The sequence below is a fragment of the Pseudorasbora parva genome, chromosome 11 (genome assembly GCF_024679245.1).
Source record: "Pseudorasbora parva isolate DD20220531a chromosome 11, ASM2467924v1, whole genome shotgun sequence".
NCBI classification, from domain to species: Eukaryota; Metazoa; Chordata; class Actinopteri; order Cypriniformes; family Gobionidae; genus Pseudorasbora; species Pseudorasbora parva.
In genome coordinates, this window is record NC_090182.1 from 38,462,985 (window position 1) to 38,486,589 (window position 23,605).

Consider the following 23,605-nt stretch of genomic DNA (forward strand, 5'->3'; position numbering starts at 1 on the left):
CCCAAAGGACTTTGTCATTGTCATTTGGTCTTTGAGTTATTGATTTTTAAATTGAATTAATATGTATTTCCTAGTCTACAATTAACTCACAATGGAGCCTTCACTTTTCCGTTGTCAAAAATGTCAAGCACATGGCTGATAGATTTTAATTTTATTGGCTGAAGTCCTGTCATGTGATTATACATAAAATAAAAATAAAACATTTAAATGCAGTTATCTCTGTGTCACTTAAAAATGACGATATACTGTTCCCCAAACACTCCCCCATCTGATCTGCGAATGTTAGAACGTCATATAAAAAATATCTGCTGGATATACAAAGATGCAAATCACATTTCTAAAATGTGCACAAAAAATGCATGTTCGCGATTGAGGTGGTTTTTATTTGCTATGGTGCCAATGTGTCAAAGTATTGTCAATCCTTAAAGGGATAGTTCACCCAAAAATGAATGTATGCATCCAACATGTAGGTGTCTTTGTTTCTTCAGTAGCACAGAAATGAAGATGTTTAACTCCTACCGTTGCTGTGTGTAGGTCATATAATCATGTGAATGGGTAACAATTCTATGCACAAAGACCCCTGTGGCTCATGACGACACATTGATATCTTAAGACACAAAACAATCAGTTTGTGTGAGAAATCAAGCCATATTTATATAATTTTGTACCTCAGATACAACGCTATATCCATCAGCCTGGAACGCGCTTCACTTCCGGTAAGGCCAATATACACGCTCTGGATATATGAGCCATAGCGTGTGTGTATATATATATATATATATATATATATATATATATATATATATATATATATATATATATATATATATATATATATATACACACACACACACGCTCTGGCTCATATATATATATATATATATATATATATATATATATATATATTGTAAAAATCTCAATTTCTCACACAAACTGATACTTTAGTCTCTTAATATATCAATGTGTCGTCATGAGTCACAGGGCTCTTTGTGCATGCTGTCTAAACATGTTTTTTTTGCTCATAGAATTGTTACCCATTCACATCATTATATGACTGGCAGACAGCAATGGTTGGAGTTAAAAGTCTTCATGGTAACACTTTATATTAAGGTTCAGTTATTAACTATTAACTAGTTGCTTATTAGCATGCATATTACTTTGATATTGGCTGCTTATTAGTACTTATTATATAAAGCACATATTAATGCCTTATTCTGTATGACCTTTTTCTACATCCCTTAATCCTACCCAATAACGAAACTTAAATGCTAGAAAAACTACCGTACTAACTATCAATAAGCTGTAAATTTGGAGTTTATTGAGGCAAAAGTCATAGTTAAAGGCCCACTGAAGTGCTTTGGAACGCGCCACATTATTCAATGTGTTGACGTGATTTTCGCTGAAACGGCTCCAGCTGTTAGCAGCTCCTCCCCTTTTTTGAAACAGCCAATAGCGTTTCATTAATATACAGTTTGACTACAGCCCTAGAGCTGACCTTTCTCTGTTTGGTAAAGCCAGTTTCCTCTAACACTGTTTACCATCATAATCTCCTGCTGCGCAGCGCTGCTGCGGTGTGTGAAACTAACGTTAAAACAGACTTCATTCGCCTCAAATGAAAGCATATTTGCACTGAATCGTTTCCTATCACATATATAGTGTGCTATGTGCCTTTCACCATGTAATAAATGAGTAAATGTGTGTTAACAACTGACCGATTTCAGCCGCCGCTTCAGCAGTGTAAGGGGGCGGGCTTTAGATTCTAGAGAGCATTTTGATTGGACAGAAGATTTGACAAGAAAGTGAAGTCTGCGATCATGTCACCAAAATCTGAGATTCGTTTTAAAGGAAGTGGGAGACTGTAAATTTTGAATGCTTATATCTCCTAAATGCAAATTTTGTCATAGTTTTGGAACATACCAGCCTCTTCATAACTTTAAGGCTAACACAGTCATACTAAAAGCTAAAAAAAAAAAATTGATTTCAGTGGACCTTTAATATGTGTTCCCCATACTAAAGTGTTAGCATCTTCATGTGTGTTCTACTGAAGAAACAAAGACACCTACATGTTGGATGAACTGGGGATAAGCAGATAAACAAAACATTTTCATTTTTGGTGAACTATCCTTTTAAGTTCAACAGAGATTTTTGTCTGCACCCATTGTCAGAAATTTAAAGTCGGCATGAAATAAAAATTGACACTATTTACTTTTGTGCGCATTACTAATCTTGTGGTGAAAATTTAACTCTCGCAAGTTAATACTTTGGGGAAAACATTGTTTGTTGTGGTAAACTTTAATCAAAATCTCTGGAATGGAGTTCTCTCTCTGATGACGTCAGTTAATATCCTAAGCCACTTCCCTCCAACCGTCAGTCTGCTATGAGCGAAGGATGACAATGCGCTAAAATAAAACCCTGCTCTCTATTCAATATTCTGTTTCACTTGGAAATACATCACAACACTGAAGTAAAGTTGGTTGCAACTTTGGCATCCCCAAAGTGCACAACCTCCATTTATACTATATTTAACACCAGTTTTGCTGGAAGTGACTTTTTTGTTCTCTTGAACATATGGCACAACCATGAAGGATACAGAAATTTCCAACTTAAATCGAGCCAATGCAAATCTACTGCAAGATGAGATCTGTGACTCAACAGTCATTTAATGTTCCCATCGAGCATGTCAACCTAAAAGACGGTTAATTGCTCCTAAATGCATCCGATTCTTTTTTCACGAATGAACCGATTGTTTATATTGAGGTTCTTGTTAACGTCCATTAAGGGAAATTCTTTGAAATACAGAGAAGTTGGAAAGGGCCGGCAATTGAGAGAGAAAACAAAGCCTCTCGTTGTGCGTGTGAAAAGCCTGCTCAGAGTGGTGGCGCCCAAGTACCCAAATCTCTAGAACACACAGTGTCTTTTTAATATGACCCTATTAAACTGCTGGTACCACCTAAACAAGCAAACACACACTCACACAGACATGGCTGTGTATGATACTGTCCTCTCTTGTGCTTGTATGAATCTGTGCATATGTTTATTTCGGCCTGATCTTGCTGTGCCCCAGGGCTGTATTTTACAATTCAAGCCTGTACGAGTCATTACAAGCATTTATCTAGACTTTGTGGAGGGTTTTAAAGAGGCAGCCGACACCGAAGCACTTAAGTATGTTTAAGTAGGTAATCTCTCCTTGTCTTGAAGTGAAGAAGGCCACGAGGGGCAGACGAATGCTGCCCTTTCCCCCAAGATGATCCTTCTAGGCAATTAAATAATGGCCCATTACAAAGTCTCTTGTATCGTCTAAAACTTCGGAGTGCTGAAATCACAACCGAAAAGTGAATCATCTCAATGAACCTCCTAAATACTTTAATCAAGGAATGATAGCACTTGTGATTGTGCGTGTTTTATTCTGTGACACTTTTAAAGTGTACGGATATCAATGTCAGCGATTGTTTTTTTAAATTATGACCGCTATTTATTGCCAACATGTTTCTCTTTTGTGTATTAACTTTTTTCATATTGCAAACCCTCTACACACATTGGTATAACATCCCATGCCTGTCCCAGACTACATTTCCCAGAATCCTCCCTGCCTCACACCTGAACGCACTCCCTCATCAACTTTCCCGCTCTCCCTGGAGTCCCTGCACCTGGTGTTAATCATCTACACTCCCTTTTTATTGAACTCACTTCTCTGCACTCCTTGTCCGATCTCGTTGGTGTTATGTTTAGAACCAGCATTAACTTCTTGAGCAATTGAGCAACAGTAGCTTGTCTGTTTGATCGGACCACACGGGCCAGCCTTCGCTACTCACGTGCATCAATGAGCCTTGGCCGCCCATGACCCTGTCGCCGGTTCACCACTATTCCTTCCTTTGACCACTTTTGATAGATACTGACCACTGCAGACCGGGCACAACCCACAAGAGCTGCAGTTTTGGAGAAGCTCGGACCGAATCGTCTAGCCATCACAATTTGGCCCTTGTCAAACGCTTGCCCCTTTTTCTTGCTTCTAACAAACACACACAGACCAAGTCCACCAAGTCAGCTTATCTGAGTGTACCTTGTACACTCTTAACATCAATCAACCAATATAGTATGATATTATGATAATCAAGCACTATTTAATGATGGAACTTTAGTAATTTGAACTAAAACTTCGTAACCATATATGAAAGAGTATTTGTACTTTTCATTGAATTTAGGATTGGTGGTGGTGCTTAAGATAATGTTGGTCATTCAGTGTTTCTGTAAAAAAAAATATATATAAAAATAATAATAAATATATATGTATATATATATATGTGTATATATATATATATATATATATATATATATATATATATATATATATATATATATATATATATGTATATATACATGTATATATAAAAGGCAAATTTTGAACTTTTGCAGTACAATACACTTGGATGTTTAAGTTATTCTAACTTATGTTAAACTGACTTTAAAAAATGAGTTACATCTTGTATAACTTATAAAAAAGTTTAACATTTCTTAACTTATTTTGATGAGTTAAAACAATGTAAAAACATATGTTGTCATAACTTTTTGAACATATAATTTTTTACAGTGTATATAGTAATTATTATTAAAATATAAAAATGTTATTAGTTCTACTACTAATAATACTAACTACTACTACTAATGTACTAAAAATTGATGAGCTGCTGGGTTCATGAATATTAATCACATTGTCAGTGTTCGCTCAAACTGATTTGCTGAAATAAAAACAGGCACGGTAATAGATGAGCACCAGCCAATGAGACTGCTGTCTGCACATTATATCCGCCCACTACCTGAGAAACTGGCATATTTTCTCAAAAGCTTAATAATTCCTAATGAACCCTGTTATTTTGACAGGAAAATACAACAAAGAATATGTAGCATGTCAATTCTGTGTGGTATGTAAGACTTTCTCGTTGGGTGAGTGTGTGTGTGAGAAACACAACACTCTCCGCAAAGGGATGGCTTTCAAACTAGAGCTTACGGTATGTCAAATACAGGTCGGCTGCGCATCTATTGAGCTGAAATGAAATAGTACAGATCGCTTGACGGAGAGCGAAACTCTGTTTCTCTGAGCAAAACTCAGAACACATCTTCCCTTTTTAAGAATGACTTCAGTGCCGTTCTTTGTTCTTTTCTCAGAGAAAAGCTTAACTCCAAGTCTTCCAGAGTCGCGGTCAAAGCTGATTCGAAAGACCGCCGCCGTTCGCCAGTTTCTGTGTTTACTAGAAGCATGCAAACGCAACTCGGCCGTCGTCATTATGGCCCCGCCCACTGACTCTATACACGATGTGATTGGCCCGGCAAGAGTTAGGGGAATACAGCTCAGAAGGGTATTGAGAGTTGCTAGACGACACTCGCGGGCAGATCAAATTTGCGGCCGCTAGGGTGCGTCTAGATTTCTATGCTAGGAGTTTTTGGTATCTGGGAAAATTATAGCTCAGTAAAAATGGTAGAGATTTGTATTTAAATTCAAGTAGAGATATAAACTTATTTTGTTGCTTTACTAATTTACTAATTACAATAAAACGAGGAACAAAAACAACAAACAAAAGCAAAACAGGGAAACAGGAGCGTTAAGTATAACAGATAAGGATGCAACTTTTTTGTTTTTATTTATTTATTTATTAATTAATTTTATTTATTCTTTTGTGTGCAGTAAATCCTAAAACCTCTCCTAAAACTACTAGACATTTGAATGTGTTTATATATCCCAACGATCACATTAATTAGCTAGTAAAAGCTTTAACCATCAATGTAAGTACATGATTAATTCCTCATAGATGGCTTATTCATAATTTTAAGAAACCTTGAACGGAAAATGTCAGCAATTAACGCTTCAAATAAGAGCATTTCTCTCTTTCTCACCTTCCCCCGAGCTGTAGAATGCGTGTCTGGCCGCGGCCCAGCATTCTCATGCCTCGGTCAAGCAGGCGAGCTCACACAACAGCTCTTTGTGTGCACCCCAGATGGATTTTCCCTCACGTTGACCAAACTACCAATCTACCTCTTGGAGGTTCACTCTCACTCCTCTGTGTCCCTTTCAGATCTTTCATTTTTTAAACACTAGAGGAGACCCACGCTGGCCCATATTCCCGTCGGAGAACGCCACTCATGTCATCTGTATGTGTATATAGTATATAGTGTATACTGTATACTGTATATAGTGAGGCTGCATAGAAATGCCAGTGGACCCAGATTTTAGTTTGCACAACTGATGACCCAAAATATTACCAAAATTGTTAATTGTAAGGAAAAAGGGACATATGTAACGGAGGACAGCTAGTAGTAGTTGCTGTGCGAGTAAACCTCACTCCTCTGACCTCAAGAGATGCTCTAGCGACTGATGCTAGAGGTTGCAGCCTTTAGCCTCCTTGTTAGAGCGTCCGACTCTCATGTCGGCGGACCCGGGTTCGAGTCCCGGTCTGAACAGAAGGGGTTACACATAAATCAGTAGTTGAAAATGTAATAATGTTATTTTTAAGAAAATGTAGAAATGTGTACGGGAAACAAGATCCAGAAAATAGAAATAGTATATTGTACTGAAAATGCTTAGTTCTAGAGTTCTAGTAACTAAAAAAGAAATGTAAAGAGTACTTGATTATTTGCTTTATATTTAATCTTGGCATAGTATAGATACCATTGTTGTTATCATTGTTGTGTTTTGCATGCTGAATGTTGCACATTTAAGCATGGTCAATTGCAATATATTGTCACAAAGACATAGATCAACCCAATTAAAAGTTTTGCAAAGTGTTTATGACATAAGTGTTAGCAATAACATTTTAAAAGGTCATTATTCAACATAATGGTCCCTTCCCTTTAAAACCAAATAACTGTGATTTATTGTTGCATCACTGCATCAATAGGAAGAAAATTACAATGATATAAATGAAGCCCAACCAAAAGAACACATCTTTGAAGAAAACACACCATGAAGAAAAATCAACATCAATTTATTATGTGATGTTTTCTAAAGTTTATCAGTTTTGTTGACAATTCAATGTTCAAGACTTGGGAAATGAGTCTACAGAAAGATAACTGCAGTGGAGGTAATGACTGAAAAGTCTATTAAGAAATGTCTCACCTCAAAATCTGTTTTCTTTTTTTTGCCTGACAAAATGGCACTCAAACCAATCAATTAATCTAAACTTTTTTTTTCTTTTTTTCTTTTTGTATGTGAATAGTACAGATTTTTACTTTAAGTTAAGTAAAAAAATAAGTGTTACAACATCTGTTAGATTTTACAGTGAAGTTTCTCCTGAAATTTTTAAAATCAAAATTGAAATCTTGTTCCTTTAGTCTGTTTGCATCGATGCTATCAATGTTTTCAAAAAAAAAAAAAAATGACTCATCTTGCCCACAAGGGTGTACACAAACGTTTTGTCCAATGAAATGCTCTTTAGAAGGAGCTTGCCTCCTCCCCCTAAATTATAAATATCAAATCATAGTTTTTCTGAAAACAAAAGTCTACTGGTTTGTATGCATTTAAGTATTAACAAATAAATTAATAAATAATAAAACTTTTTGATGATGGAACCCATTTGTGCTTGTAAACTAGGACACACTTTAGTTTAACTACATTCACCTAAAAAAAAAAACCCTCATAATTACTGATTATTGATTTAAGGTGACATAGTTGTATTGCATTTACACAAATAAGTACTGAGTAATATTAATGATCTACATGTACATGTTCTTACTATAGAGTTATGGATAACACTTTATAATAACTCACGCTATGAAGTATTAAAAAAAACATTTGTAAATAGCTAATTCATCTTTTATAACGCATTAATAGACATTAATAGGCAGTTTTTAAATACAACTATAAATGCTTTATTCTTCATTTATAACTATATATATATATATATATATATATATATATATATATATATATATATATATATATATAATGTGTTTAATAATTGTATTTTCATACTTTATAAATTATCAATTTATCATTTCTAAATTAAGTATTACATTATTTACAAACCCGTTATTTAGGAGTTATCTGTGGTTCATATGATCATTTAGAAAGTGTAAGTAAAGGGTTAATAAACTATTTAAATGTACATTTATACATCTTACTATTTAGACATATAGTAATAGTTATTTAGTGTTAATAAATGCTTTATTAACATGTATTCCTACTGTATTTCATGATTAATTCAGGTAGTTATAAAACATTTACTATTTGTCAGTTAACTATTTCTGTGAGCTCATCTAAAGTGAGGACTATTTATGCCTCGTAAGGCTTTTACAAAGGCTCAGTTCTCTTCTGCGCTGCTGTTTTCTAATGTTTTAAAATCAGTACTGTTTTGACACTGCAAAATATTGTATTATTTTATTATAATAATTGTATTTGTTGTATTTGCCACTTCTGTAATCCAGTGTAATCCACTGGTACAATTGTATTCAGCAATGTTTACACTTTACATAAGTGTATTTTTATATCAGATTACAGAGGCTTAGTTTCATTTGACTGCAGTAATGGTTCCTGGTGGTCTACAGGAATAATATTTTTTATGACATTGAAGAGGTTTAATTAAAATTTGAAATCAAGTTACTAGTTGTACAGTCTCCGTTTTTGCATTTTGAAATAAATATTTCTATGTGCTATATTTCTCTGTGTTGTGTTGATTTCCCTTTTCTGCTCAGAATAGAACTGAGCCTTTGTAAAAGCCTTACGAGGCATAAATAGTCCTCACTTTAGATGAGCTCACAGAAATAGTTAACTGACAAATAGTAAATGTTTTATAACTACCTGAATTAATCATGAACTACAGTAGGAATACATGTTAATAAAGCATTTATTAACACTGAGTAACTATTACTATATGTCTAAATAATACGATGTATAAATGTACATTTAAATAGTTAATTAACCCTTTACTTACACTTTCTAAATGATCATAGTAACCACTGACGACAACTAAATAACTGCTCTGTAAATAATGTAATACTTAATTTAGGAATGATAAATTGATCATTATAAAGTAGGAAATTACAATTATTAAACACATTATAGATATGTTTATAAATCAAGAACAAAGCATTTATATCTGTATTTATAAACTGCCTATTAATGTCTATTAATGCTTTATAAATGATGAATTAACTATTTACTAATGCTTAAGTAATGCTTCAAAGTGTAGTTATTATAAAGTGTTACCGAGTTAGGGTTAGGATTTGGTTTATGGTTAGTTGCTTGTATTTATGCATAGTTTACTGTTATTACTACACTGTAAAAAAATAAATAAAAATGTCTCCAATTGAAAATGTTCCAGTGACTGATCTCATCTTAATTGTTCAGTTGGTCGAATTGAATTTCTTTTTTGGGTGCTCAATTGATGGAATGCAATTTGGCCAAATGAAAAATGTAGATGTGATCAGTCACTAGAACATTTTCAACTGGAGATCTAATTTATTTATTTATTTTTAAACAGTGTATAGTAAGTAGTTACATATAACATCACCTTAAAATAAAGTGTTATCAGAAATGATTCTTTGTTGAAAATGCCCTGAATGAATTCCACGCAGTCAGTAAGGTTTTATTGCTGACATTAGTGTTCAGGCTTTACCAGGTCAGAGGTCAGTCTTGATCTAGAATCAGATCCTCTGTTGTGTGTAAGGTCACATGTTAACAGTCCAGTGCATAATTCCATCACTGCTATAATAGCCTTGCGTGCGCAATGCTGGTCGTGCATCGTTTAACATTATTTGTTTATTGACTGTTTATGTGGTTGAAAGCCATAACAGATGCATTTGCATTTTAGAAGAGCTGTACTGTCTGTTATTAATGTAGCAATTACATGTGAAATGAATGGAGAATGCTAATAGATTTTTCTCTCTACTTTTGCTTCCTGGGATTAAGGTAGCCTTTAATTGTCTCAGTGCACAAGAGAAGCACGCATTAACTTATTTATTGTTAGAGTACCTCTATATTCAGACTCTTTAAAATTTGGGTGCTGATACTTAGGAGGCATTGTATAAAAGAAAATATGTAAATGCAGTGATGAATACAAAAGTATAGGCCTGAACTTTAAGAATAATGTTGCTTATTGTGCAAATAATCATCGGGGGGTGGGCTAGCATGCTTCTCTTCTGTAGAAGGCTGTGCATCTAATGATGTGGAGCACAACCCAAATGATAATGATTATTGTAAAATGGACTCTTGTTGTGAGCAAAAGCAGACTAGTGTTGGACAGATATTTCTGGAGAGGAGAATACTGTATCTTTATGCCTGCACTAAATTCAGATGTTTGCAAACATTGTTTTATGGAAATCAGTACACAGGCATGGGTAGGAATGGCACACAAACAGAAAATTCTGAATAGATTCTAAATACAGCGTCTCGCCATTTCTGTGATCACACGTTGCCTGGTTTCATAAATATTGACTAACATCAAATGGAGAGTTGGCTTGCATCGCAAAACTATGTTAATGGTCTAGTCAGCTAAAGCTCATGATAAATACTCTGGTTCTTATACTGACAAACAGTCTTTAGAGCTGTCCATACTGAGAAGGGTTCACTGCCTGAATGGGTATTCACACTCACAAAAATAGTACACATAATACACTTGTGGATTGTTTTATTTTTGTATTTTATAAGCAATTTAGAATATAATATTCCAGTCCACTGACATTTTGCAAACAGTTGACTGTTCTTCCAATTAAATGGATAGTTATATATAAATGGATATATATATATATATATATATATAAATGGATATATATATATATATATATATATATATATATATATATATATATATATATATATATATATATATATATATATATATATATATATATACATATATATATATATATATATATATATATATATATATATATATATATATATATATATATATATATATATATATATATATATATATATGTATGTATATATATATATATATATTCAGTATATATTGTTTACTATAATTATTTACTCACAGTCATGTAATTTCATGGATGTATGATGTTATTTTTTTATTATGAATAGGCCTAAATCTTTTCAATTCAATGCCAGCACATAATGACTGCAGTGTATCAATCTTTAAAAAGGATAACTAGCAATATAAAGTCTTCTGAAGGCATACAATCAGTTAATGTGAGTAAATCATTGTCATTATTCATTGATAATTTCCAAAATACATTTGGATTTGTTTGTCATTAAAAGGGTTAATTCACTCAAAAATAAAAGTTCTGTCATTATTTACTTACTGTCATGTCGTTTGACACCTGTAAGACCTCCGTTCATCATCGGAACACAAATGAAGATATTTTTGTTGAAATCCGATGGCTCAGAAAGGCCCTTAAAAGCTATTGTATAACTTTAGGATACTAGAAATAGAGAGCATAATTAATATGGGCCACTTTTATGCATTTTTATGTTATCTGTGGTAAACTGTTCTTTTAAAATACCTTTGTTATGAATATGGTTGAATTATACATTTTTTTCATATATTTTTCCCTCCCATTCTTTCAGACTAACAAAGGGGATGCCCTTGCCAACCGGGTCCAAAACACACTTGGAAATTATGATGAAATGAAGGAGCTTCTGACTAGCCATTCCAACCAGAGTCACCTTGTAGGCATTCCTAAGAACTCTGTTCCCCAGACTCCAGTGGAGAAACCCGACCAGCCTGGCTTCTTCCCGGAGGCTCAGCGAAGCCGAGCCGCTCCTTCCCAACCTGGAAGCCACAGCAACTCTATGCCTCCTCCCCCAGCCAGCACCATGCCGAGTTCTAGCGTTGTACATGGGCATCAAGGCAAAAAGTTACGGTCTTCAGACTGGTCACGAGGGGGTCATTGTTCAAGTGGCACCCAAGCTGCAGTCAGCCGGGGAAAGCACTCCAGCCATGAGCAGACCTCTAGTAGACATGATCAGGACCAAGAGGATTCAAGCCCCAATCCCAGCGGACCTACAACTTCATCACACTCCAATAGGAAACAGTCTGGCAAAGGACCAGCCACAGCCGAGCTTGGCCTCGGAAAGTCTCCCACTGAGCAGGACTCGTGCTCCCATGGCTCGAACTCACCAATGGCTTCTACATCCCTGCTTCCTAGTGGCCTCTCGACACCGACGTTCCCTCAAGGCCTCCACTGCAAGCCCAGCAGCGCTGTGCAGCAGAAACCCACTGCCTACGTCAGGCCTATGGACGGCCAAGACCAGGTCCCCAATGATTCCCCAGAGCTCAAACCGTCTGTGGAGTTGGTGGAAGGGTACAACAGTGTGCCATTTGTAGGTCTGCTGGATACCAAAAGCAGCACGGCTGGGACCAAGGGCAAAATTCCTAAGCTGACACTGCCGCAATCCGGGGAGGTGAGTGTGACCATTTTCTGTCTTAGTCAAAGGGCAAGCTTCCTGCAATGTTGTAATCATTTGCACTTGTTTGGATGCAGCGGTAGTTGGACAGGAACAGTTGGCAGGGCAGATAGGCTTGGCTCTGTTGACTTTCCCCTGGCTAGGTCTGTTTTGCATTGAAACCTGGCAGAACGAAGGGCTGACATAATGGAGTGCTTCATTAATAATCAGCTAATGAACCTCAGGCTTTCCTGTGAACCTACCTACTCTGCAAGGAAGTCTTCTTGTTGGCATGTTTAAAGATCAATTTCTTTGTAGCTTTACTGTTTTGAACAGAGGGAAATTCTTACCTCAGTGATTTTCCTGTGTTTAGGCTGCTAAAGTAAGTTGATATTGGCTCTCCTTTGAGAGGAGAAACAATTCTCGAGTTAAAACTGTTCAGAAGATCTGTGTGATTGAATGATGTACAACAACATGGGTTGAGTTTATGATTATATTTCCTAGTTATAGCCAGTGCCTGAAATTGTTGGATTTTCATAATCAGAATAGTATTTCTAGTAAATAGTGCAACTCTTTGTCATAGGGCAAGTCATTGTGGTGTTTTCCCAAACATGCCCTTTGTACTGTAATTATATGTCATCACTGCCTTTGTCTTAACTGAAGCACTGTATATAACGTAATTCCTTTCTTCTTTATTTTGGGCCATGATTTGTGAGCATTACAAATATATACAACATACTAAATATTGCTATAGATTGAAGCATACAAGGCCTGCGACTTACCCTGAAACCAGTCAGTCAAGATTAGTTCACTTAAAAACTTGATACTTAATATAAACGAGTATGTTCAAAGACATCCCCTTTGTAACTTTCACAAGACTTTAATAATTGTTCAGTAAATACTGGTCCATGTGAAAGTTTGTCAAACTAAAATCTAGTCTCACTGAGATGACATGTCTTGACCTTTAACATGGTAGCATCTCAATAAGTCATGCTCCTAAAACACCTCAGAAGACCCACCATGTCTTGAACATGTAGACATACACCTTTTTTAGGCCCATATGTTCTGAATTAACCCTCTGGAGGTTAAGACACTGGGGCTTTATCACCGGCGATGTTAACTTCATCCCTTCCGTGGGCCTGACACTTAGAGCCGGGTTCTGTTGACCTTGCTCGGGTCGTGATACATGAGCCACACTGAAGCCGTTTACAGGCCATGCAGTGCCGTCACTTCCTTTGAATGGCTGCCAGCGGGGAGATTTGATCCCATGGCATTTTGTAGAGAGAAATTGCTGAGTTTGAAAGCCCAGCATGGTCCATTAGGACAGGGGGCCCCAAGTGGACACCATTTAGGATTTATCCAGTAGGTGGTCTTAGATTAAAGATACTAGATTGTGGCAGGCTAATAGTTCTATTATTATTCTTTAGGCTCATGTTGGGCTCTATAAAACCCCAGCAGCAACTAATGAATTTCTTCCCTTTGAGGTGGTATCTTGTGAGAGGTAATTTTCCTGCATTTTCAATGCCAGGTTTGAGAAATAGCCTTGTATCGATGCCTTAAGCTTGTTTGAGCAGTAGGTTGAAATTCCCATCCCTCTTACCTACGGGTTCAATCCAGATAAAACAAACAAACCAAATAAGATAAGGTGCGGTAAACAAGAGTGGCATATGATTGAACAGGTTGACTCGCTGTTATCCAACCATGGCGAGGCAGCCAGCTGTTCTCCCTCTTTGTTCTATGGGGATCTCGACGGCCATCGGGCTCCAAATTGCACTATCGCCCATCTTGAAGCATATGGTGCGTTCGCAAAGTACAGTTAAGCATGTGGCAAGAGTGAAAACCTGGGGAATTTTAATTGCTCTGAGAGTGCCCTCATACCGGTCAGCTTGCAGGAAAATGGAGATGGATGTTGTTATTGCAAAGAGGTGCAGGCATAGAAGACCCCCCGTAGGGTGGGCCCCAGCTGGGCCTACGCCATCTTTCCCAACCCCTCCTTCTGACAGATGAGTCACTGCCTGAAAGTGAAAAGAGAGAGATGCAAAAGGGGGGAAGAAATAAATGGGGAAAAAGCAGAGTTACGAAAGCAGGACTAGTAGGATTGAAATGGAATGCAAGAGAGCACGCGTAGAGCCGCTCTTTCAAGATGGCTCTCAAGAGAAAAGAAAACATCTTCAAGGACATTGATTTGATTTTTTTCCACCCTGCCTTGCGTAGCTTTAGTTTGTTAAAAGGAGTGGATTCTGTTGAAGCGGCTCTCGTGGGATTCACCTGTACTGTGTTGTGCTGGCTACTTATTATTCCACAGCTCTTCAGGCTTATTTATCCAGGTTCGCTTTGGCTGAGGTGTTGAATTGTGTGAAAGCCTTTCCTGATTGTATATCCTCCCAGGTTTTCTTTGTTGTCCCATGAACGGATGGTATTATATTGTGTTCAAAATTGGCAGAATGCTTTTTGGTTACTTTTTTTGTTTTGTTTTTGAGACAGGAAATATTTTCAGTGAAAATCGTGTGATTCACGTACAAATCTTTATAAGCCGGTTCTTTGTGATGATTCAGGAAAAAACAAATATGTGAAGAGAATGACATGTTGGAGCGAAAATAATGCAACATTTGAGACTGTTAATATATCACACATTCAAAACTATAGTTATACAAAAAGCAGCATTCTGCAAAGGACCAGATTTACTTACAGCTTGAACCAGCGCAAACCCTTGTTTGGTGTTAAAAAACTACTGTCAGGATTTACAAAAGACTAAAGTGACACATTAGCGTTTAAAGGCGTGGACAGGTTTATAATGGACCCTTTTCACAGACTGTGATAACGCGTTTTAACGGTCATCAATATTATAAATCTTGCAACATTTTTTGTATTTTCATTTTTTTTTTAATGTATGTACATTTATAACACTAATAATTTGAATGATATTACTTTTGCATCAAATTACAATAAACAACTTACCGTTGCAGTAAGGGAGTTTCTAATACAGGTTTATGGGAGTGATGGTAAAAATAACATCTTTTTCTCTTTTCACTACTGTTATCAATCTTACTCCCTTTTCTTGAAAGTTGTGAAATCACTGTTGTTGCAATTTTCTTTTGCTATTTGAGATATGGGGACACAAAAATATATATTTAATGTATTCTCTTATTCACCGCTATAAAAGTTAATCCATCTTCCACTCTTAGAAACCCGGAAATGTGAAAAGGGTCTATTGCGACTGACCTTATTCCATATGTTTCCCTTTCAGAGTTTCCCTTTCAGCTGCAAAACTTTTGGGAGGAGAATATTTAAATAAATCATGCAAGGTGATTTATTAAAGTTTCAGCTAGTTAAGGGGTTAGTTCACCGAAAAAATTCAAATTTGATGTTTATCTGCTCACCCCCAGGGCATCCAAGATGTAGGTGTGTTTGTTTCTTCAGTAGAACACACATGAAGATTTTTAACTCTAACCGTTGCCGTATAATGTATGTCAATGGGGTGTTTTTTTATGAGAGCCACTATGAGAGTAAAAAACACATAGACATACAAATTCATATTAAACCCTGTGGCTTGTGGCGACACATTGATGTCTTAAGACACGAAATGATCAGTTTCTGTGAGAAACCGAACAGTATTTGTGTTTTTCTTTTTTTTTTACTTCATATCAGACGAATATCATCTAGTATTCCCAATGCCATTACTTCCGAGTAAGGTCAAAAACCCAGCGTGATCATAGACATATATTTACATAGATTCATCATTTGACCTATCGTACCGATATATATATATGATCATGCCAGGTTTTGACCTTCTTCAGCGGAAGTAATGGTGCGGGGGGATTCTAGATGAGATTCGTCTGATATGAGGTAAAAAAAAATATACAAACACTGATCAGTTTCTCGCAGAATCAAATTGTTTCATGTCTTGAGACATCAATGTGTCACCACAAGCCACAGGGTTTAATATGAATTTGTATGTTTGTGTGTTTTTTTACTCTCATATTGACTCTCATAGAAAACCCCCCATTGACATGCATTATACAATAAACGGTTAAGTTAAAAATCTTCATTTGTGTTCTACTGAAGAAACAAACACACATATATCTTGGATGGGTAAGCAGATAAACATCAAATTTTCATTTTTGGGTGAATTTGCGCCATTAATTAACACACACAAAAGCATGTCTTAAACCAGACGCTAATTTGCGCTGCTCTTGGTAGATTGCATTGGTCATTATGTAAATGATCCGGCTGTGTCTGCGTTCGTCAGTAGATCACGCGCTGAACTTTTCACTCCCATCTGCGCTTTAATGTAATTGCGCTCTCACGCTAATTTGGTACATCGGGCCACAAATTGTGTAATGACCCAAATTATTCAATTAAAAATGCTTTTATTTAGGTCACAATCAACAAGTTTCAGAACGTTTCAATGCTAATTGTTAATATTACAATAGTTTTGTGGACCTTTCTAACTTGGAGTAGAGTAGAAGTAGAGAGGAGTAGAAAATAAGGAACATGTGTATTTGCCATTTGCGCATTTATTCGATTTGTACAGCACATTGGTCAACTACCAGTTGTTTTTAACTGTGCTTTATAAATAAATTACCTTACCTTACCTAAAGGTTTTGAATGCAAACTTTTTTTCCACAACTGAAGTATTAAAGTACACAATCTATATGTGACCCTGGGCCACAAAACCGTTAGCCACACGGGTATATCTGTGGCTATAGCCAACAATACATTGTATGGGTCAAAATTATAGATTTTTCTTTTATGGCAAAAATCCTTAGGCTATTATGTAAAGATTATGTTCCATGAAGATATTTTGTATACACCATTCAATAAAAATACATAAAAAGACAACTTTTGACTGGTTTTCTGGTCACACATAATGAAAAAAGATTCAATTTTGATTTTAAGTTGCTTTTAATATACACATTTTCTTCTGAAACCAGTGATGTAAGACGGTTTGATTCATTGAAACATTGTTCACCAGTAGACTAAAAGGAATCAAACACTAATTGTGATAGTCATGATAGCTTTGTAGTGGTTACTAACATAACTGTTTTATCTTCAGACTGCCACACACTTCTGCACTGTTGAAAGAGTAACTCCTAAAACTGCCATCCTTTGTTTGAAAAGCAGAAGCTTGTTCCCCTTGATAGGCATGAAATGTTCCCTTGTGCCACCCCACCACAAAATATTTTGACATGTTGAGCACTCAGCAGAGTGATAAGACTGTGCTAAATGGCTCTGGAAGCATTCTGTTATCGCCTGGTGTATTGATTAGTGTCTAGCGTTGAGCTGCTCGCTGTGAAAGAGCGGCTCACTCCTTTTTCTTTTTTTCTTTTTGTCAGTGTATGAGACATCGACAGACAGATAAGACTATTGATCCATCTAAAAACAGTTATTGCACCCAGTATTACCCAGTCTTTATGTGACTAATAGCTTTATCACTAGCTCCTTGAAGCGCAGATTTGACAAGACAATAATATCGGTGAAGACAGAGCATGCTGGGCTATTTAAAACAATGCATCAAATATGCTGGGAGACCATGCTTATATTTTTGCTGGATTGGTTATACATTTTTTTCTGTTGTTTTTATTACACACTATATTTACACATTGACAGAGTGAATTACATACTATAAATCATAAAATAATGTAATTATGTTGATATATAATTACACACATTTATACACTGATAATATCAGCTGCATGTCAACTGATTTGTAATTTCATAATATGACATTGAATAATTTATTTCTTTTCAAGAGTATTCTTGGTCTGTTCTATGACTAAATATAGCAGTACCTGAAAGCAATCTCAGTGGGCAGCAGAGGTGAATGATGTCATGGTGTTGAGGGCTGGAGTCTGGGTCGGGAGTCTGGCAGAGGAGTTCTCATCAAGCCACAGTCTCCCTTCTGATTGCTCTTTGTGATCAGATATAATGGGGAAGCCAACATCTGCTGCATATAAATGCAGTCCCTCTGTTTCCCTGGCCGTTTTGATCCCAGATCAGAGCAGAGTGATTGGACGATCACTGTATATTATCACAGGAAAATCTCAGCTGATGATAATGTACATTAGCATTTAGTTTCCAAATCCTCACTGACCCCTGTAAACCTCTGAAGTTAAACGTGAGGTTTCGCCAAACGGCATAAAAAACGTTTCCAAGCCAGTTTCCCAAACTCCTAATCTGCCATTAGCTGATCAAATAGCCGTGTTGAGGAGGAATTAGCTACATGTAACCGAATTATGCAATTTAATTACAAAATAAATGTAACTGATGTTACAGTTACTGAAAAAATACAATAAATTACAGTTACTTATGGAAATGTTAACATTACAAGAGGGGGTTACATCTGAATATGTTCTGTAAAGTTAGGACATGCTGAATAATATCGATTGCTGCTTTGCCTGTTTTTGATGTGCAGACTAGGGCTGAACGATATTCTGTTTTAACATCGACCACAAGGCTCATAAACGTCTTTATCAAACAAACACAATGACTCATCCACCCGCGTTTGATTGGACTATTATGTTTGTAATACATAGCCCGCACGATCGTTCGATATAAACGCGAACCACGCGCGTGACGTGGAGCAAAACGATTAGCAAAACGATCTATAACAATGCAATACTATTACATATAAAAAACATGTTTTACTCACATAAGTGTGTTGCACCATTCCTTCTGTCGGATCCAATATAGAAGAAACAGCATTGTGTTTTATTCTCAATATGTCTACAAATCCAGCGCCACACGATCCTGACAAACGATCCTGCTGTGTAATTAAGTGAACATGTACATGTCTTCCCCACGTGAGCTGGAACTTCATCAAAAATAAAGCTCAACCACACATTCTTAATATTATGATCAGAAGGAAGCTTATGGAGCGACTGCGTTCTTCCACAACCAGGAATAGGGCAATATCTTGCTATATTCTTCGGCATGTTGTTTATTGCTGCTGGCTAGCACAATCCGAATGGCTCCATGAGTCGGTGGGCGGGGCTACTGAACTACACGTGCTTATTATTCTGTAGAGGCTGTGTTTCGTCAGTCGATGATGTCAAAATGCGAAACACAATCGTTTTCTGGGCCTGATGTCTATAAAAGCTTTTCTTTGACTTACAAGGAAGTTTTCAGCTCTGAAACATACAGGATAATCTTATATTATCATGACCTTTAAATATCAAAAGCTCAAGGGAAAGTTGATTTCTCAGTTCATCACCCCTTTAAGGGTACAGCCTATCTGAGAGTTGCCACCATGGCGAGTGATAAAAATGCATTCCATTGCTGGAAATTAAAAAAAAAAAATCAACAGGGCTAACTATAAGAGTTCAGTCCAAAAATATGTTTGCCAACTATTAAAATGCTATCGACATCCAAGGTTTTAATGTTGAACCTGAGGAAGCATCTCCTATGATGAATGTTAACATTAAGCACCACCAATTTGACAAATCTCTTTATTAGTTTGTCCCGTTTTCACATGCAAAATAGAGCTATTCAACTAGCACAATGATTGTTCATTGAGACATTGAGATCTTTGTCAACTGTAAATATTTTAGGTGAAATGTAATGTTATGACAGCCACACTGTTGGGTCTCTTTGGGTTGCCAGTGAGTATGAAACTAGAATATATTCTCACTTCTGTTAGTGAGAAAACAATTAGAGGCCTTAAATGGTATAATGTTTTCCCTTCACACACACACACACACACGCACGCAATAATAGGCCTTAAATGGTACACACACACACACGTTTGTTTTTGTGAAATGTGGGGACATTCCATAGGCGTAATGGTTTTTATACTATAAAAATCATATATTATATCCTCCTACACTGCCCCTAAACCTACCCATCACAGGAAACATTCTGCATTTTTTCTTTCTCAAAACACTCATACTGTGTGATTTATAACATTTCGATAAATGGGGAAATGAGGAACGTCCTCATATTTCCCCCTCTCCCTGTAATACCTATGTGATACCCATGTCATTATACATATTTGTGTCCTGATATCTCACAAAAACATGCCCACACACACACACACACACACACACACACACACACACACACACACACACACACACACACACACACACACACACACACACACACATGTAGTGGTAAAAAGAACAATATGCAGATTTTTTTTCCAGCAAGAAGAAAAAAAATATTTTTGGACTACAATGTAAAGATCTATAAATTGTGTGTTTTCTCTTAAGTATAACTAAATATTAATGTCTGTTTTTAAGAGGTTAGCAATGCCTGTTTTAAATGTTTGAAAATGATTAACAGTTGAAAACATATGTTAGAAAAGTAATCAAATGTAATCAGTTACATTACTTTAACCTCTTAACCGTCACGGGGACGAGGACGCACTGAAGCTTTTCTTAGAGTGATTGAAATAGTTACACTACTTATTACATTTTAAATAGGGTAACTTGTAATCTGCAACTACATGTAATCTGTAAATTACATATAGGAAGACGGTGCACTCTGATTACTTGTGAATGGGAGAAAGTGCAACACCCAATATGGCGAATGAGCCCCGCCTTCTAAATGAAAGAACCAATCGTTGATCAGTAAAGTCATCGCGTCACTGCAGCTGCCAAAGCTCCGTTTGCTATAGAAACAGTCAAGCATTCTGAGATGCATGCTTAGGACTGGGTATGCACTTTAGCTTTGTCCAGGCTGATAAATAGACCTTTGTAGGTCTATCCAATTGATGTCTTTCCTGGTTCGGTTGAAACACGCCTCATAATCGCAGCCCAATGGAGCAAACCAATCAGAGCAACGAAGTGACGCATTGTCAAATGTCAACAGACAGAGCTCAACTACACTGTGTTGCCAAGTCCGCGTTTTTTTCCGCGGATTGTTTTCTATGTCCAAGGGTTGAAGCGACTATTATGTATAGACCAATAAGTGCAAATTTTAGCAGGCAACCATGCCAAAATAACACACATTTTACCCCCCAAACACCATTTTTCCCTCCCGAGAAGCTGTTGTTTAGGGCTAGCAGTTGGCGGATTTTGTTGTAAAAACTTGGCAACCCTGTCTGCACGCACGCTGGAATAAACGATCTTTGCCGGTGTTGTAAAAAAATAAAAAATAATTTATTGATAGACAGAGTACTTACCCAACATGATCATCATCTTTGAGAGAAATTATGAAGGTGAATGCATATACAAACAAGCTCTCCGTTTAGGATTCGAACAAATATAATCCAAGCTCCTTTGATGACGTGCACGATTACGTTCCTGTTTACCATCTGTCCGTCATCGTCTAAAGCCCGCCCTGATGATTTCATTGGTCTGAACAGTTTCTGTTCGGAGATAATTACTCCTCTATGGAGCAATGCCAGACCGAGCACATATTAATGCCTTATGACTTCCCCTTATCCTACACAATACCTACTTAACTACCTTGACTAACTTACTGACTATTAACAAGCAGTAATTAGAAGTTTATTGAGGTAAACATCATAGTTAATAGTGAGAATTGGACCCTGAACTAAAGTGTGACCTATATATGTATAATTCTGTAATATTAGACAGTCTTGATTAAATGTTGATGGCTTTTAGCATGGTCTTCCTCAGTGGTCTCACAGTGGCGTTTATCAAAGACACTCAATCGAGCTCTGGCCAGCCACACCGGGTTATTAAAACAGCGTTTGCCGTAACAGGCAGAGAAGTCTTTATCTTGCACGGGGCCCGGCTCCATCTCACAGGACAGGAAGTCATTTCCAGGAACATTTGATTACACCGGGCTGCCAAGACTCACAAAGCAAGACGCCACTTCCCCCCCATAAAGCATCTTCACCCACACTGAGTCATCTCGTGCTGGATCGTGTGCGCGGAGCTGTAACGTAGACTGCACTGTGGTGTATTATAATGATTAATGGTTGTGCAATCATCTGCGTACATATTTTTTGAAATGTAAATTTTAGAAGCAAGGATGTGTGTTTGAAATGAGATGCATATGAGCAGCTCAATCTAAATATATACACAGCAATGTATGCACTCTAAACACTACTACTGTTTTTGAATATATAGTCTGTGGCACTTAAACTTTGATACTTTTGTATAGTATGCACTATTGCAATATGATATTATGTATTATGAAATTAAATATTATTATAGATTGACTTTTTAAATGTTCTTTTTTATTTGATTATGTTATTTGAATTGCTTCATGGGATTGTTGTTAAACACACATTATTTTCAAATTAATCATTATTTTTCAATTTTCACATTATTTTTATTTATTTATTTTTTTGCTTTTTTGTTTGTTAGTGCTATGTTGTGATTGACCTTATAACTGGTTGGTTTGGTTCGTGGCTTATTATGCTTTAATGAAGACTTTCTTTAAGATCCCTGCGGGGAAAATGAATGGAAAATAATATTTCACTAATATTGCACTTTATTACCCAAAACACCCATCCTATTTCCTGTCACTCCAAATCCTCTCCTCTTTTTCGACTTCTCCGACAGTGCGCACAACCTTGATGGTTCCACTTATCCAATTTCATATGGCTCATTTGAATATTTGCTTGTTTATATAAGTTTTGCTAGCCAGTCCCGAACGCGGTGCTTCCTCTCCAGAGGGGCTAATGAGCTGGGACGAGTGAACAGGCAGCGATCTTTCAGCTGTGCACTGGTGAGGAAACAAGGGATGCGAGTCTCTGGTTTGATTAGCTGCGGAAGCTATATAACCTGTGCACAGTGCACGTCTGAAAGAAGCAAGCAGGTGAAATGGATCCCAGAACACACTCCCTTTTTATAGTGTTGGCTGACTGAGAATGCCATATACAGTATATACTGCTAAAAAGTGTATTTAGTGCTCTGATCATGTTTAGTACACATCTGATTTGGGTTTTTTAATTACAGATGCCAAACAGAGCAGGATGGCTGAGACCAGAATGGAAATTGTATCTATTGTGCATTTTTCAGCCCTGGCAAAATTGCGTTTTGTGCACGTTTCGTGACAGTTTCCAAGTGAAATGTAAAATCGTGTTTATTATTATTATTATTTTGTACGTAACAGATGAACGTGAATCCGGCAATGTTTTATTAAGTTGTTTTTTGTATGTATGACTGCAGTTCTGAATTGAAATGTCTGGTAAGTGGCGCTAAAAGCTTAATGCTCCGTCACGTTAAATAGCGTACACCTACACTAAACCCTAAAGCAACCCGATAGTGTTAACAAAAGCAAATGTTACACAAATGCATTCCATTATAATGTTTTTTGAACTCTTGACTTTGAGCTCTTTTACCGTGT

General features: G+C 36.6%; 1 protein-coding gene across 1 annotated transcript in view; it reads left to right on the forward strand.

Annotated features, from left to right (window-relative positions):
• aff2 (AF4/FMR2 family, member 2) overlaps positions 1 to 23,605 on the forward strand; it is a 386,660-nt gene that overhangs the window by 99,751 nt on the left and 263,304 nt on the right. Inside the window, exon 3 of the mRNA XM_067457882.1 lies at positions 11,522 to 12,358. Within this exon, the coding sequence (XP_067313983.1) occupies positions 11,522 to 12,358 (837 nt within the window). The remainder of the gene's footprint in view (positions 1 to 11,521; positions 12,359 to 23,605) is intronic.